Raw genomic sequence first — 19,218 nt, 5'->3', positions numbered from 1 at the left:
CAAGTTTTTGGTATGTACTCATGCTGCAATAGAATGTTTAAACAAAATCTTAGCTGTATCAGTCATACTGTCCTAATTTCCAACTTGATGTGAGGTAAGGCTCAGGCCAAGAGAAGGCTCTGCAGTAGGTTCAGACTAGGATATGAGTAGCCTTATTGCTCAGGCCACATGACCATGGGGTACATTGTTCCTACCGTTTATATATCATGCAGAAGCTGCAAGACTAGCAGAAAATTGGAATGGACTCCAAAATTCATAGCTTGGGAATGACATTCAGTGGTGCTAGAACACTGTCCCTCAAGACTTGATACTTACTTTTAGCCAACAGCCATTATATGGCACTGTGTCCTCAACAGACAAACTACATAGGTCTGAGAGACAAGGGGTGAAAGTAGGAGCAGCCCCTCCCACCAAAGATTCTGATAATCCACTTGACAAATTTGTGCCTCCTATCCCAATAACTATAAGCTCTGGAGGAGCAGAGGTTCTGGTTTCCATGGTGGGGTGGGATGGGGTATACACACCTTTACCAGGGGACCATTTAGGATCCCACTAAACCTAAAGTTATAGCTGCCATCTGGTCATTTTTGGCTCCCCATGCCAGCAGTCTATCAGGCAAAGAAAGGAATTACTACGCTGGTCGGGGTGATTAACCCTATTTATCATAAGGAGCTGGGCTTGCTACTGCATAAGGGGAGCAGGGAGGAGTATCTGTAACTCTAGAGATTCACCAGGGCATCTCTCAATGCTTTCATGACTGACAACTATCACATTCAGAAGACTTCAGTAACCAAGTCTGATAAGGGAATGGTAACCAGGAGTTCAGCACCTCAAGGATAAAGGTCTCAGTGACCCCACTGGGCAAATAACGTAAATCAGCAGAGATGATGGCCAATGATGAGGGTAAGATGGAATAGGTGGTAGAAGAATCTAATAATAAATATCACTTGCAGATTCAGAAATATCTGCAGCAGGGGGTACTGTATCCTGTCCTACTAAGTCCATTGTCATCAAGCTTAAATACATAAATAAATTGTAACCAGCAATGAACCTGAAGAATCAATGATAGAATTCAGGGAACCTAACACAGGGAATAAGTAGATCTCAGTGGTATAAAGGGTAGGGCCATAGAAGACATTGTCAATGATCCCATGTATTAGTCCGTTTTCACACTGCTCTAAAGAACTACCTGAGACTGGGTAATTTATAAAGAGGTTTAATTGACTCACAGTTCCCATGGCTGGGGAGGCCTCAGGAAACTTAAAATCATGGCAAAAGGCGAAGGGAAAGCAAGGTACATCTTACATGGCAGCAGGAGAGAGAGAGCAGGGGGAGAACTGCCAAACACTTTTAAACCATCAGATCTTGTGAGAACTCACTACCACGAGAACAGCGTCAGGGAAACTGCCACCATGATCCAATCACCTCTCACCAGGTCCCTTCCTTGACATGTGGGGATTACAATTCAAGATGAGATTTGGGTGGGGACACAGAGCCAAATTATATCACCCCATATCCTCTTGTCCTTATTTATCAGTTCACACTGGCCTGGCTCACCTCCGTTACAGCCTGGATTTCTTGTACTTTTCAGCAAGACAGGCTGCAAGTGGCAGGAATTAACACTATCAGAGTGACCCTCAACCAATGACTGAGAAGAGTTGGGGTATAAATACCTCAGCATCCTTGCTCCTTTGTTGGGATAACTCTGAAACATGTATTTTATACTGGTTCTCAGAATTTCCCCCCAGAGGTTTAAGTTTAAGTTCTGGTCACTCCTATGATAGTTAGCTTGATTACACAATTTTTTTTTTTTTTTTTTTTTGAGATGGAGTCTCACTCTGTTGCCAGGATGGAGTGCAGTGGCATGATCTCGGCTCAATGCAACCCCCACCTCCCGGGTTCAAGCGATTCTCCTGCCTCAGCCTCCTGAGTAGCTGGGACTATAGGCATGCACCACCATACCCAGCTAATTTTTGTATTTTTAGTAGAGATGGGGTTTCACCATGTTGGCCAGGATGGTCTCGATCTCTTGACCTTGTGATCGGCCCACTTCGGCCTCCCAAAGTGCTGGGATCACAGGTGGGAGACACTGCACCTGGCTGATTACACAAATTTTTATTTGCTCTCTTTCTCTCTTTGTCTCCCCACTCCCCTTCCGGTGTTTCTTCCACTAAGAAAATAAACTACATTCATTTGAATCCTTGTCTCAGGGTTTGCTGCTTGGAGAAATCCAAAATAGGGCATGTATGAGGGCACTTAGTGTTCCTCTCACTTAATTCTTGTTTCAGGAGTATTGAGAAACTAGTCCAAGCTAATAAGCGTGTCTGCTGAACTTTGAATCCAGATCTCTCTGACTTCAAAACCTATGCTCATTCCATTACTCCATGTTTTCTCCCATTCAACCTGATTGATATTTGGTGCCTATGTTATATTTTCCAGCTTTGAGAATGTCTGGCTTTATTCAACCTCCTGACTGACAATACGACATTTTTGACCCAAAATCAAGTTTGTGGTCTCAAACCTTATTCCCAAATTGAAGCCATGTTATTCAAGGTATCTAGAAATTGATTTCAACCAGATGATTCTTGGCATGGGTTACTGGGCCAAGTTTATACCAGAGACCATAAGTTACATGATTCAGAGAACAAAGGCAAGGGCATAACTAAAGAGAAACTGAGGATGAAAGCCCTAATGTGGGGAAACAAAAGGAGAAAGGAAGTCCCCATATTACTGTTGTACTACTCTTGGTTTTCCATAATGTATCCTTCAAACTCTTCTGGGAAAAGAAGTAAAGACAAATATTTAAAGCAATTGTGTCATCTTTCTCCAGGAAGATAATTTTAGTGCCTGAGAAAAAAAGTTGAGAGGAACCCAAAATATTTTCCTCTTCACTTTAACCAAAAGTGTGTAAACTATACACAGTTATAGCACTGAAAATATCTGCATATATTTTAATCTCTATAATGGGTATAGCCAAGTCTCTATGATATTTATATTTAAAGATGATTTAATTACTAGAAATCAGATAGAGTTCACCTGCATATTTATATACAGAATTTGCCTTGATTTTTAAAAGAACTTTGTCCACTAATGTGGATTGACATTTTTAAAGAGTATCATTTTTTTCAAGGTTGGTTGTATCTACACTCCCTGGTGTACAACTGAAATTATATTCTAGCCATCAGTTTTGGGCTCCCTCCAAGCAATACTAATCTAGCACCTGAATCACCAAGACATTGGACAACACTGAATAAATCAACCATCCTTTTGAGGAGCAGAAGTTACCTCCCTGGAGCCATTGACTATTATTGGCTCCTGTCTATCAGATATTGATCTGTTAAGGGAAGTTCAGAAAAAGTCTCCCCTAGCATCACATTCCTGACCCAGTGAGAAAGAGGTTCAATATTTCTTCCACTTTTTCATACTTGAAGTAAGTCCTTTCAACACGTTTAGATAATTGATAAAACTTGCCACTCTCTGAAATATATAGCTCTTTACTAACAGCAGCTATGAATGATAGTTTAGTATTCACATGATGAATGCCACTGAGGCACTTGACCTCATGGAGTCCTCATGACCCTCCCATGAGAATATCTCAGAAGTCAAGGGAAGAAGATGTTTCAAGATGGAGGAAATAGACCATAGGATTGCATGCTGTCTTCAAGAAGATTAATAAGATTGTTTTGTATTTATGTCTCAACATCCTCACCAAAATATAAACTGTTTCATATGTGGGGAAACTGAACTGAAGCACGCCTAGGCTAACTTTCCAAAATCACAGAACTAAACAAGTATGCAAACCAATGTGAAAACCTATAGCTGTTTCCTATTATCACATTGCTGGCTTCATTTCTATATTCTGAATTATGTAATATAATCATGTAATATATTTAAGCCATGATAGAAAAGATATACACCTTAAGATATCTAGGTCCATATGCTAAATACTTAGTTCGGTTGACATTTTCACTTTTTAAAATAACTGTTCCATAGACACTGACTTCCCTCTGAAAATCTTTTCATACTGCTTGTCCATCCACACTCTGGAACAGCCATTTAAGATCTCTGGTGTTTAAATCTCTCATTACTTCTCCGCTAGCTATTGGCGCTATGTCAACGCTTGGCACCTCATCAGAGGACAAGATCTCTAAGCTCTTTTCCTCAGTCCTGCAGAGCAGTTTTTCAGCAGCAGTTGGGAGACCAAAACTCTTTTTGTACTCCTCCCTAGATGTTCTCTCCTAAGGATACTAGAAGTCACCTCCTCATTAAGACAGTGCTTCCCCTGCCTGGGCCTTACCACACAGATCAAATGTCCCTACCATTTATTATAGCATTTATGCAATACAATACTTTAATATAGCACTTAGGGGGCACAATACTAGTTAGAATTTTTTATTCATTCATTCAACTAATATTTATTGTTTAACTTGTATATGCTAAACCATGGAGACATACCAGTAAGCAAAAAGCAGAAATTCCTTATTCTTACAGAATTTAGTGGAGGATACATATATAGTTTAAGAGATCATACAAATAAAGATAAAATAACAATTTAAAAAACTCATTGAAAAAAAGCAAAAATGCTATTAGAAGTTGTAGTAAAAATTAAGTTAACTAGTCTTCGGGGTTGATAAAAGGCTTCCCTGCAGAAGTCACATTTGGGCTGAGAGATGAAGATAAGCTGGCATTACCAATGTGAAGGAGAAAGACATTTTAGTGAAAGGGAAAAGCACGTGCAAAGATCCTGTGGCAGAAAGGAACATGGAATAGAAAGAAAATGTAAAGGGGCAAATGTGTGGAAAGCAGAATTCACAGAGTAGCGGGTATCAGAAGAGGGTTGAGAAGTGGGTAAGAGTCACATCTATGTAGATATTATACGCTATGCTAGTTTTTTATACATACTTAAGGATAATGGTAAATTCATGGAAGGTAAGCCATAAGTATGCCATGATAAAATGTGAGTTTTGAAAATAGATTTGGATTTGAGAAAACTCTTGCTACAGTTGGAGAATATTAGAAATGGAAGGCAACATATACACAGGAAGAATGCTAGTGGTCACTGGAGTAGTTAAGAGAGAGATGATGGTAGTTGGGACTAAGGTGAAACTGGTACTATGGAGAGTAGATATTAGAAGTTAAAATTAATGAGACTTAGTAATGGATTTGGTATGTAGGAGATAAAAAAGGTGTCCAATTGCCTCCTAAGTCTAAGTCTCTGGCTTCTACAATTGGATGGATGTACCATTAGCTGAGATAGGGAATAGTAGAAGAGGATCTGTTTGGAGGGGAACATCCTAAGTCCAGTTTTGGTCATGGTGAGTTTGAGATGTCTTTATGATTTCCAGGTGTAAATTTCAAGAAGGTAGTCATGTATGGTTGGTACCCATATATTATGGATCTGTCGTCTTAGGAGAGATTAAAATTAATGATATGGATTTGGGGGCACACAAGGAGTGCAAGAAATCATAGAAATGATAACATCATCTAAGAAAAAAGGTTATAGTATAGAATACTAACAACGTTCAATATTTAATTGCCAGGTTAAAGCAGAGGAACCTGCAAAGGAAACAGAAAAGCAGCAACAGGAAAGAAAGAAGACAAAAGTGGGTAAATATCTCAGGAGGAAACCAAGAGAATATCTCAAGTTGGAGGGAGTAGACAATGGTATCACATACTGTGGTCAAGTAGGCAAATACAATTGATTTATTCACCAACATGTGATAATATGAGGAAAGGGACTTTGTCTCAAATGTCATTGCCTGCCTCTTCCTTCACCATTGACACCTAGCACAATGCCTTACATGGAGAACATTTTTTGAATGCATTTACTGAAGGAATGATTAAACACATCTTGCTAAACTAAATAAAAGGAAAGACCCACATAGCATGTAATATGAATATAATGAAACCAAAGATAGCTTAATATGTTTAGGGCGGAAAATATATAGATAAATACGAAACAGGATTACTTTGAATAGAAGCATAGTAGAAACAAAAAGCCCAGTGGAAAGAAATATATACAGCTCAAAATGGACTGGCCATGAATCAAAGCATCATGTTGTCACCATAAAAGAAAATTAGTAGTTAAAATGAATGGACTGTTTACTCACACTGATTATACTTCTTGGACTCAGTGTACAGTTATGACCTGCTTAGCTAAGGAAGACCTGAAAATACTTTTTTAAACCACATGAGGAGGAAAGTTTACAAAATGATAAAAGACATTATAATGCAACATATTATAATTGACTAGGACAGCATTCTTTCTTGAACATTTCTATGAATGCACAATATGGTATCTGTATTAACCTTGAGATTAATACATTTTCCACATGTCTTAGTTTAATCTAGTATGAAACTGATTATCCTTTCTAAATCAACTCACACTGTTAGCCTATACCACTGCTACGGACAATGAATATAGTACATTTTACTCACTGCTTTGAAAATATATTTATTTTCCCTAAAATAAACTCTTCTAAACTCTATTCCCAGGGTTCTAGGAGAACATGAAAAATTGTGTTTTTATCCATTTCATATTTTTCTCTAGTAAGATTATAGACAAATTTATGGTCCATACTACATTTTAAACTCTATTTGTATTCTGAATTTCATGTCCTTTTTGTTTCTTTCCTTCTCACCCACTTTTAATTAATTATCTTAGTTTATTTAATATTGCTAAATGCTGACTTAAATTCTTTCTGAAACAATGTGCAGGTACAAATAAGTAAGCAAATAGATGAATAACTTACTAACTTCCTTCATGATATTAACTATTTCAGTCACCTCTCCTCTCAGCCTTCCCCTTTACCAAAAGATAGGCCTAATACATTTTTTGTTTGTCATCATCCAACTCCCGTATTTCCTTGAACAGTTCATTTTAGTTGCTAAAGTGAAGAATAGAGTTTTGAAGGATAATTTTGGGGTGAAAGACTCACACAGACAGCTGATACAGATGAGGGAAATTAATGGAAAGGTGAGATTTTTAAGTTCATATAATGGTGGTCTAGGAATCCCCATTGTAATGTCTGATAAATGCAAATCAATAACTTTAGTTATTTTAAAAGTGCTTTTATTGCTGCCCTGGGTTCCTCTGATTGTACAGTGCTCTGAGCACACTGGATTACAAATCACATGGATCACATCTTTCTAGGCATATTATATGGACTTAGTTGAAAATATGACACCTGATGGGCAGGTGGGATATCAGTCAGAGTCCTCCTACTATACCTTGCATGGAGAATTTAGAAAGACAAAGGAGAGAACCAAAGGTATTCCAAGAAAGGAAACTGCATAAACAAAGGCCTGAAGCTGAGAATAAGCAACAAATTAAATATCAAAAATATGGAATAACTAAGTCTTAAAGACACAAGAGGAGACTGACTTAACTGGAGCAGAGAAAACTCTCCAGGAAATAAGCCAGAAAACTCTCCAATAAGCAAGCCAGGAGTGACAGTGTGGGTGAAGCAGAAGCTACTACAGGTTTCTGAATGAGAGAGAGACATAATGAAAACAGTCTTTTAAACATGTTAAATAATAGTAAAATGGACTAAGGTTGTTATAAGGGGGTGGAGAGACAAGGGTGATTCTAAGAGAAGTTTGGAAGAAGAATGAACTGAACACAATAATAAACTAGGACTAGAGGAAGAAAAGGCTCAGCATGGAAATCATAATCAAGATTCTATTTTGGAAGCATGTAGCAATACTGTTACTCCTAATAGAAAAGACTCCCTGCATGAAGGACAAGGGAAGAGGGGAAAGAAGGATCATCTGAAGACATGGCATTGAAAGAAAGCGGGTGTTCAAGAAATAAGAACAGCTGGACATACACCGTTGGGGTATAGGTAATCACTCAGAGCTATAGATGTAGAACTGGAAATCATCTGTATAGAGGTTACAGGTTAAGCCATGTGAATTAAAGAGAAATCAAAGAAAACAGATTTTCTTTTTGCTTTTAAAAAAAATGTATTCACAGGTTGGGCGCAGTGGATCATGCCTGTAATCCCAGCACTTTGGGAGGCCAAGGTGGGTGGATCACTTGAGGTCAGGAGTTCAAGACCAGCCTGGCCAACATGGTGAAACTCCGTCTCTACTGAAAATACAAAAAATTAGCCGGGCGTGGTGGCACATGCCTGTAATCCCAGCTACTTGGGAGGCTGAGGCAGGAGAATCACTTGAACCTGGGAGGCAGAGGTTGCAGTGATCCAAGATCGTGCCATTGGACTCCAGCCTGGGTGACAGAGTGAAACTCCATCTCAAAAAAAAAAGTATTCATAATTAATAAAATTAAATTATAATCACTATAAAAAAATTGGAAAATATAGACAACTATGTAGATGAAAATTAAAATTGGTTGCAATCCTACCACCCACAGATAAAAACTATAAACCCACCACTATACATCCTTTCAATATTTATTTTTCTATATGTACTTTTTTTGCGCTCTAAATATGATAGTATAGCATAGTTCAACACTTCCCAATGATGTTCCACCTTCCAATAATTGCTAATTCTCTGCAAAACGAGTTCTCTCACCCAGCAAGTTTGGGGAATCTGCATACTAGATCATTCCTTTGACACTGTCTTAGTCCATTTTGTGCTGCCATAAAAGAGTAACACAGACTGGGTAATTTACAAAGAAGAAAAAGTTATTTCTCACAGTTCTGGAGGCAGGGAAGTCCAAGATCAAGGCACCAGCATCTGGTGAAGCGATCTTGCTGCATCCTCACGTGGCAGAAAAAGGGCAAGATAAAATGAACCCATCCCTGTAAGCCCTTTTTATGGTAATATTAATCCATTTAAGACAGAAAAACCCACATGATATAAATAACTTCCATTAGACCCCACCACCCAACACAGTTGCATTGGGGATTATATTTCCAACAAATGAATTTTGGAGGACATGTTCAGACCATAGCAGAGCTAAACACTACATACTAGCACGTCAGAGTCCCTACAAAGTTAAATCACGAAAAAGACCTTACATAATTAATAACTGACAATCTTATTTGTGCAGTAGAATGATTTTTCATGTACATCTGTTAACATCACCCTGAACTGCTCTTTCCTTTGAAAGGCAGGGGTATGGTTGTCAAGAGCTTAAGCTTTAGAATAGAACAGGCCTGAGTTCAGAGCCTGGCCTCCAATTTTCTTCTCTCCAGAACATTGCTGCCTATACAGCACTTTGCTCTCCATAAAAGAAGCACCTGAGTACTTACCTTACAGAACTAGTGTGAGGTTTTAAAAAGATCATGTATGTAAAGCGCTGAGCACTGTGTCTGGTACACACTTATCACTCTAAAAACTGGGTTGGCTTTGGTAATTTCATAATTACTAACCTGAATTTTCCCCCTAACTTATCTACCACAATTATTTCCCCATATAATTATTTTTCAAAACCCAGCCTTTTAATCACTCCACAATAGTCTATTATGCCACTATCCCATACTAAATTGTTTAATGCTACAATGTAGAATATTTATTTCCATTTTTTTCTCTTATAAATAATGCTCCGATGGATATCTTCATATATAAAACTTTGTCAACCTCTCTGATTAATTGCTTACAGTTGATTCCTAGAAACAGAATTGTTAGATAAAAGGGCAAAAATATTTTTAAGTTTTTAATACGTATTACTAAACTGTCCTCATGAATTTGCATAAAATTTCATTTCCACTATGAGCTGAATAGTCATCTCCATGTCCTAGTCTTCGTGTTAGGACAATAGTGGGGATCGGTTGCTAAACAGAACAGAAAGAAAAGAAATGTGCATTTTTGCTTGCTGTAGATATAGAAAGAGAAAGAAGTTAATATAAGAATTAGTGTTTGAAAGATAAGCCCATTTCCATGCTGATTTCCAGGACTCTAGCTGGGTTGATCTGAGCAAGCTTGGAAGTGGAAGTCTTACAGACTTATAACTAAAAGAAAATAACTCCAGTGGTTCCAGATATAAAATAAAAGCAGGCAGTAAAATAGGTTAAAGCAAATGTGATAATAACATGGAGAACAGATATGTTTATAAATGTAGGAACTCATCAAATGACAGAGCTTGTTGGCTTGACTCACACTGTAAGAGATCCAGTCATTTGTTACTTTTGCAACAATGAGTATTAAGGAGTTGGCTATTTAATTCCAAATGAAATAAAATATATTTATGTGCAAGATGGCAAGATATATTTACACACAAGATGACAGAGCATTGAGACTATTCCATTTCTAGGACTCAATCATAAGGAATTAATCAGAAATGTAGACAAAGTTTTATATGTAAATGAAGTAATGACAATACATTGAGGTCCTTGAAGATGGGGTCTATGTCTCATTAATGTTGGATTTTTCATTACCCATATGGAAACAGGCACACATTAGGCAAACAGTGTAAGTTTGTTGTGTGTATGGAAACTTTCGTATATGAGGTTTTCACACCTTCTATTTATGGGTGACAATCTTGTTCCTCAAGAGACAGAGTCAGCTTAGATGGTAAAATAGCTGATAGTGTATTTCCAAGATGAATCAAGAATGTATGGGGATTAACAATGTCTCCTTTAGCTGTACATGATATTTTTATTCTCAGATACCAAGGAAAGGTACTTTCCAATGTTATATTCAGCAAGAAATCAAACTGCCATTTCACACAATGCCACAAAATGCCATCAGATTACTCTGGAAGCACATTTCATACTTTAAATGATTTTTCTTGTTTTTAAGTGCTGTTAATTAAATAATAAAAGTGAAAGATCCTACTCATAATTTGAAAAGTTACTTCTCTCTCAACTTCTACCTAAGGCTCTGAGTTAGTTACATGTCTATGTTTGATAATTAGCTTGAGAACTGTCAAATCCCCAGTCATATATCAAGAAAGACAAATTTTAAAATAAAACTAAATTCCAAAACTTTACAGTTTTCCATTACATCACTAAAGCTATAAGCTAGTAGAATTATGAGGCCTATGCCTTTGCTTCTTGAGCTAAGAAAAGAGAAATAATACTCTTTACTTACCTGCCAATTGTGAAAAGTTGTAAGTTCTTTTTGTAAGATATAAGTTAATTTATATCCACAGATAAAAATTTCTATTAAATTTTAAAAGGAATCATAGAATTACAGATAGTATAGCATTTAGAGGCTCTCACCTGAGTAAAGAAGGGTAGAAATGTGATATGCAAGAAACCCAATATAATGGTTGCTTAAAACATGATTTTAAGGAATCTGAAGTAGACTCATCCAGGCCATGCTGAAAAGTCCTAGGGAAATACAAATCATTAGTTTAGAATATACAGGAAACATTAACTATGACGATTGAAATAACTTTTGATTTTTACTTAGGATTCAGTTAATGATTTTTTTTGTTTGTTTCTTTCTTTGGAGACAGAGTCTTGCTCTGTTGCCCAGTCTGGAGTGTAGTGGCACAATTCCAGCTCACTGCAACCTCTGCCTCCCAGAGTCAAGTGATTCTCCTGCTTCAGCCTCCCAAGTACCTGGGGTTACAGGCACATGCTGCCATGCCTGGCTAATTTTTCTTTTTTCTTTTTTTTTTTTTTGTATTTTAGTAGAGACGGAGGTTCAACATGTTGCCCAGGTTGATCTTGAACTCCTGAGCTCAGGCAATCCGCCCATCTCAGCCTCCCAAAGTGCTGGGATTACAGGCATGAGCCACTGTGCCTGGCTCAGTTAATGATTTTTACACAAAACGGTATTGTGCTAGAATGGACAATGCCCCCACTTCATCCGCTTGGGATTTATGTTAATAGGTGACTCGGGGCCAGGTGGGCAAGTCAGCACAGCCATGAAAAACCACAAGTTAAGACTTAGAATTTTTATGAACCTCTATAAAACCAATCCTTACACTTGGGGAAGGTGTAACAATACCATTATCATTTAATTTTTTAAAATCTCATGTTATACAATTTGTCATGACAAAAGGATAAAGAATAGTACAATGAATATTACTTATGTTTCCCATGAGTAGTATTTTTATATACCATTGTTATCTTCTTCAACCTGGATCCAATAAATGCCAGTGTTTGCTTCACTAATGTAAAAATTTTAGCATCATGGTACCTCTTTTTAATCTTTAAAGTGATTTATAAGTATTAAATAATTAATCAGAATTTATAATTAATTTTGTATACTCCTAAGGGTCTAGAGAGGGTTTATAAAGAAGAATTTAGTTGTAAAATACATAATTATAATTTCAAAATTAAAACAATGCAACCCGAATATCTGATGTACAACTATCAACGGTCACTGCAACATTTTTCTAGGCTGGCTCAAATTCAACTCTAAATCTTGACACAATAGAAAAGAATTTGTTACATAAAATCTTTAGCAGATAACTTGGCTAGTAAAAAATGTATAACAACAGGAGGTTATATTTTCCTACACAGAGTTATGAGCAGTGACTGAGAATGCTCTAGAAATGGAATTTTTGAGGTGGTACCAGCTCTCTTTATATACAGTACAGGAGCAATAGTGTCTTTTGATATCCAGAACAGAATTCCATTTTGAAAATCCACCTTTATCTTTTCACTCCACATCTTGCTTCTTGTGTCTTCATGTTTTTTTCAAATTTGACCCTTCTTTCCCCCTGATTGTCTTGCTAAATAGAACATCTTCTAATTAAATAGACTTGGATGTTTTTTAGACTTTAATATATCATCTCTTCTTTAAAAGGCTTTTTTTTCTCAGTAAATCTCAGATCAAAATAGAAATTCCTTAAATAGGCTTCAAAGTCAGGCTGTAATATTTCCATCTCACGTATTCCACTATGTGAGCTAGAGAAGTAGGCAGAAGCCAGACCAGGTACCAGGATATGTTTTTCTAAGGAGTTTGGACTTAGTACTGGCAATAACGAACCATTGAAGAGTTTATGGCATGGGATTAACCCTAGCAGTTTTACATCCTAGAAAAATCACTTTAGCAGTAGTGAGGGGAGCAGATTGGAAAGAGTCAGGCAGGAGGGAGGGAGATAATGAAGGCAATATTGTAGTAGACAGGTCAGAGAGGATAAGATACTGAACCAAGGTAAGAGACAGGAGATAGTAAGTAGGAGACAAATATAAAACTTGTTAAATTCATAGAACAAACAATATTCATCTCCTAATGACATGGAGTTGGTGATGGTATGAGTGAGAAGATAGAAGGAGAAAATTAAGGAAAATGAAGAAGCCTAGGATACATTTCAAGTATTTTACTTAGTTTTAGATATGTTAAGGGGGCTACAGACATCTGAAGTACATCCAAGGCATTGAATAGTAATTTGGATTTACTGATACAGCACATACAAGAGCTGTCTGGTTTGAAGACACCAATGTGGAAGTCATCAACATAATGGTATAGCCATAGCAATGGATGAATTCACACCCCCTCACCCCATCCCCCACCAAAAAACAAAAAAGGAACGTAATATGTAAAGACAATCAAAGATAAAACTCTGGAACATACCCACACTTAAAGGGCAAGGCCAGAAAAAGAAACATTCTAGCAAAACCAAGAAGGAATAATCAGAGAAGTAGGCCAAGACACGGGAGAAAGTGGTATTAGAGAAGCCAAGAGAAGAGAAAATGACCGAATCCACTGGAGTTAGCAATCGGGAGTGTATGGAGGACCCTGCCCATGTTGCTAGCTTAGCATGCTGAGGGTAGAAGTCCAATTGCAGTGCACTGAGTGAGTGGTAGGTATAAAAGTAGACAATGAATGAAAACTGTTTTGGGAGGGAAACATAATAGTAATGGAGGAACATTTTTTAATGTAGGACATGTTTGGGGGAAGGAGCCACAAGACAAGATAGAAAGAATATTTAAAAGGCCATGAGTAGGAGGTAAATGCAATTAAGAGGTCAGGTAAAAAGATTTACTCTAATTGGGAAAATAGACATATCGATCAGAGAGTAATCAAAGGATGTAGAGGTGAGTGGGGAGAATAATTATTAAGAACAGAAATGAGAAGTTAAAGTGCATTCATGATGGTGTGGATTTTCTTAGAGAAGCACAGGAACAAGGCTATCTGCTAACAAACACATGGGGCAAGGATCAGGGGCTTGACCCAAGTGGGGAAGGATGAAAAAAGGAGTTACCCAAGATTTGGCAAAGAGTGGAATTGTCAAAAGGTATAAAAGGAGAGGTGGGTGATATTCTCTAAAAGTGTACCAGAGTCTGGATAGAGCCCAAGAAGGTGAGGGTATGAGGAGGACCACGCCACTGCAAGAGAGCTAGGAAAAGGAGGGTGCTGGTACAATGTGACAGGAGATGCAGCAAGTGGCCTGGAGAGAAAGGCAGTCTCAAAGGAAGAGAGAGACTCAAAGACTCAGAGAAAAGGATGGGTGATGAGAGAGCAGGAGAGACTGGAGAATGTGGACAAAGATACTACATATCTTTGTAGCCTTTTTCATAGCCTATGCCTACTTTCCCTCACACTTCCTTGATCTCTTTGCATAAAATCCCTATTTGTCTAGTTGTCTGAGGGTTACCTCATTTCTCTAAGAATGAATACCTTATCTAGATGACTTCTCTATCATGTTCAGGTAGCTCCATAGATTGCTCTACCTCTGAAGCTTCTCTACTAAGTCTTCTCTGACTACCCTTTCACAACCTTATCCCCTCTCTATGCTCTAATTTTGGTTTGTTTCTTTATAGGATTTAACTCTACCTCCAATCCCTTTGCATTTACTTTTTTATCTGCTCCATACCCTAAGGGTAAGGTCATCAAAAGTTATATAGAGGTAGTGTATGGGCACATGCAGGAACCAGAGCCAGAGAGCCTGGGCTTATATCCTGAATATGCTTTTATTAACAGGCAATGCTGGTGGCAGTATATTTAGCCTTAGTTTTCTCATTTGTAAAATGGGGATTAAAATAGTAAATCCCCTCAGAGTCAGTGTGAACATTAAGTAGAATAATGTATTTAAAGCATTTAGGAAAGTGCCTTGTACACAATAAGTGCTCAATATAAGTAAGTTATCATTATAAGATAACAATCAGTAGAAATTGTCCTTAAAAAAGTCTATGGCCATTTCAAAACTGACATGAAATTTCTGATAGTCTAAGTGGTTGCCTAGCTGCAGTTTTATTCTCACAACTAGACAAAATAAAGGAGGATCTAAAAATAATGGCATGGTTATTTAGTACATAAATTTCTTAGATGACAAACCATTGGCAATATGATATTTATCTGAGCATTTCTGCCAGTACCTAAACTCTTTTACTCCACTGACAGTTTCTCAGTCATACTGGTTATAGTAAGGTTATTTGGCTATAAGAGATATTATGGCAGATGTTTATGGTCTCAAAGGGAGTGAGATCTGTATGAGCATTTAATTCCACAGCAAGATCCCAAATTAGTTTCATTATTCTAGAGAGTATAACAGGGTGAAAATTGGCCCACAAGCCTCAATGGGAGAATGAAATTATGAGCTAGCTATTAGATAACCTCTAATGATGTTTTGGTATACAGTTAAAAGAGAGGATGCTCTAAATAATTCATAGTGGAGAGTAAAATACAATTGTATGAGCCATAGAATTATATTTTTCACAAGACATAAGAGAATTTTGATACAGCAAATTTAAATACTTTCGTAAAAATAAATGTCATAAGTTTGAAGCAGGTACATTTCTTCACATTCCCAAATGACACACTGTAAAGATGACTTTACTTAAGGGCAAAAGAGTGATTTGGGGAAAATTCCTTGCCTTTGCCCTTCCTCCCACCCCAACTAGCCATGCCCCTTCCTTGCCTTAGCATTATACTGCCTCTTTGCTGACCACACCAGCACTCTGTCCTAGATTCACTCTCTCTGGGTTCTCTGATGTACACCTATGTTGCCAGAATTCCTTTTTTCTTTAACAAAACTGATCAGGTCTTTGAGTTTATTTAGCCAGATGCTGAAAGGAGATAAAAACCAATGCATATCAAAAGTGAGAAGAACTGATGAGCTAAAAAGAGTTAGCTGGGTTTTATGCTTCTCTTGTGTCATGTTGTTTTGGCTGCCCCCGCAGGAGAAACAGGTCTCATAATATGATATTAATGGAATAAACCTCCATGACTGAATTAAGGTAGCCCAAGGATGTAAGCTCTATGCGAGTGGAGGGTCAGGTTAGATTTCTTGAGTCATCTGTGCCTGCCATGGTGCCTGGGCCACTGGAGGCGTGCAATAAATCATACCAAGAGAAGACCACAACCTTAGACAAGGCAGAATTAATGTGAAACTGAATAACTAAGATAGCCCTGGAAAGCTCGAGATAACTGAGGACATGTGAACCTTTCTGATGGCCCTAGAATCACAGACAACTACCTATGAATACTGAATTCAAGATTTTAAACAGAATTCTAAGTCGCTGCTTCGCTTTCAAAAACCGGCATTATACCCGAGACTATAAGTTGTTGCCTAAATGTCATTAAGTGACATTTAAGTGCTTTGAATTTCTCATGATGAAAATAACTCTTTGAGGTTAGCAAATGATAACTGGAGGTTAGAGAATAACTGGCCCATAGTAGATACATGGTAAATACATGGCAAAAGAAAGAAAGAATGAATAAAAGGTATTACCAGACCTTGCTTAGTTAAAAGGAGGATGAGTTTTAAGGGCCATCTGTGAAGAGCAGTTGTGGGTGGTAGACAGCCAACGGGCAGGTTGAGGACAGGAGGTGGAGAGAGAGAAAGACTGGACCTCGGGGTACACCAGGAGTCAGCCAGTCGAATATTCTGGGAGCAGCCCTCTCTAAATTTAATGACTGGCTCTTTTGGAGTATTTTAACCTTATTAGGATGACACATAAAGCTGTTTAATTTTGTGTTTTTTTAAAAATGAGATTTCCCTTTTAAAATAATGTTTACAGGAAGGTGGATAAAGGGAGTCATTAAACCTAAACAAAATGACTAAGACAAGAAACTTCACTTTCTGGAAAATTTTGCATTCTGCCAGATACCTTTTTAAAAAAAAATCATTTTAAGTATGTTTAAATTTCCATTCAGTCTATATTCATTTTCACAACTTTATTGAGATGTATAATTCATATACCATAAGATTTACCCATTTAAAGTATATAGATGGTTTATACTATATATATACTATATAGATGGTTATACTATGCAGCTGCATAACCTTCATCAGTATCTAATTTTAGAATATTTTATTCCCAAATGAAACTCTGTATCCATTAGCAGTTACTCCCCATTCCCTCCTCCCCTCACCCTCTGGTAACCACTGATCTACTCTCTGTCTCTACGGATAAGCCTATTCTGGACATTTCTAATAAATAGAATCAAACAATATGTGGGCTCTTGTGTCTGGCTGTTTTCACTTAGCATGTTTTTGAGGTTCATCCCTGTGGCAGCACATATTAGCACTTTATTCCTCTTTATTGCGGAATAATATTCCACTGTATGGATATGCCACATTTTATGTATCCATTCACTAGTTGATGGACATTTGGCTGCTTTCTCATTGTGTTATTTTGAAAAATTCTGAAACATAAATTTTTGTACGGACATAACATTTTGAACACTCCTACACAAATTTTTGTGTGGACATAATACTTTCATTGTTGGGCCATATGACCATATGCTCAACATTTCACATAAGCATATTCTATGCTTAACTTGAGGACCTGCCTATTTTCCAAGGTGTGCCAGTCATTCCTGAGGTAGGAAAAGCAAAGGCCTATTTTATTTTCTGAGAGACAGTGAAATAGTTTCTTTTTAAACAAAGGGTAAGGCCATAACCTCGAAAGCCCTAACATTAGTTTGAAACAGAACTATAGACAGAGCATTGGAATTTGGTGACTAAAAAAGCCTTATGAGTGACAACAAATGGACCCCAAGATGAGGCTGCTATTCCTTGGCTTAGTGATCTACCTTTGGGTATATTTCTGATGACCCTATCTTTTGCATGACTTGTTGGCAGTTGTATTGAAATCCCACACTTCCATCTTATTAAATGTTGAAATAGCCAGCTTTCAAAAAGTTTCTACTATTAGGAGTTTTGGTATAACACATCAAAACATTTGGATAAATATAGACATAGACATTAGATATACATATGAAATTCATTATCTAATTCTACCTTTTATTATAGATTTAGGGAGGACAACATTATTTTAATTTAAAATAAAAAATATCATCATCTTTTCTTAAATTACTTGTGGCAGATATTAAATCTGGTTCATTGTTGCATCCTTTATCTTTAATCATAGGGGCTAGAGAGGCAACAACATTTGTCGAATTGAAACTGAATTGCATTTACCCAAAAATTCTAGTAATTAATTTTTAACCTGCTACACATGAACTAAAACTAAAGTCTACGCATCCAAAATGCAACATATGAAATCACTGGGTGGGGATGTGTATGAACATGTATGTGAATATGCTTCGGAACCTGCAGTTTAACTGCCTTTATGAAAGAAATATAAGTGATAAGCACTTTGGAAAATACATGGTGAATATTTTCTGTTTCAGCATGTTCCTTTCCCTGGAGAACAAAGCTGAAGTACTCCTTTTACAACATTCTAACAGAAATCTATAAAGGCGAGTTAAAAAAGAACATATATTTTTGCAAACAGGTTTCCTTCTTCCTGAAAAGACTTTAAAATCATGTATTCCTGTCCAGGGATTTCGTGGTCCTACGCTAAGTTCAGAAAGGAAAACACATTCAGTTCATCTGTCAGAACTACTTGAAATAAAGGCAGTCACCTTCTAAAAGGGCATATCACGTAGAGTGACAAATGTCAGGTACCGTTTATAAAAATTCAATACTATTAACATCTGATTGCTACTTTTCACCAATTCCTCAAAGAATGGGTTTAATTTTTTAATGTGAGATTCACAATTTTTTCTAATATGCTAATAGTATGATGGATTCATATCTTGGATGTGTAAAAAAGCCCAATAAGTCTATAAAGTTCTTGCAACACACAAATATATTTTTCCCTAATTGGCAAAGAACATGCTGCCCTGTAGATTTCATTTGTCAATACAAAACAAAATATATTTCAAAGATTAGATATGTAGTCTAGGAAAACAATCATGACATTTAAGTAAACATAAATGGATAAAACTTTTGAAATTTTTTGAACTGAGAAATATTTTAAAAGAATTAAAGTATATCTAGATTTTTGTTCATGCTTCAAAGCAATATAGCTATCTATGTTTTATATTAAGAAAAACCAGAGGCAGTGCTTAGCGTAAAATGTTCTGTAATCCTGGTTGAAATTAGCAATTTAAATTTGC

The 19,218-nt window shown here is 37.0% G+C and overlaps 1 protein-coding gene across 10 annotated transcripts in view; it reads right to left on the bottom strand.

The window, feature by feature from the left end:
• The window catches only part of KIAA0825 (KIAA0825 ortholog), a 475,219-nt gene that overhangs the window by 304,735 nt on the left and 151,266 nt on the right, over positions 1 to 19,218 (bottom strand). For all 10 annotated transcript variants that reach the window (XM_050794274.1, XM_050794276.1, XM_050794275.1 and 7 more), the window contains one exon: positions 11,130 to 11,240. In XM_050794274.1, the coding sequence (XP_050650231.1) occupies positions 11,130 to 11,240 (111 nt within the window). The remainder of the gene's footprint in view (positions 1 to 11,129; positions 11,241 to 19,218) is intronic.

This window comes from Macaca thibetana, chromosome 6, assembly GCF_024542745.1.
Source record: "Macaca thibetana thibetana isolate TM-01 chromosome 6, ASM2454274v1, whole genome shotgun sequence".
In the NCBI taxonomy this organism is placed as follows: Eukaryota; Metazoa; Chordata; class Mammalia; order Primates; family Cercopithecidae; genus Macaca; species Macaca thibetana.
This window is presented reverse-complemented; position numbering and strand designations above follow the sequence as displayed.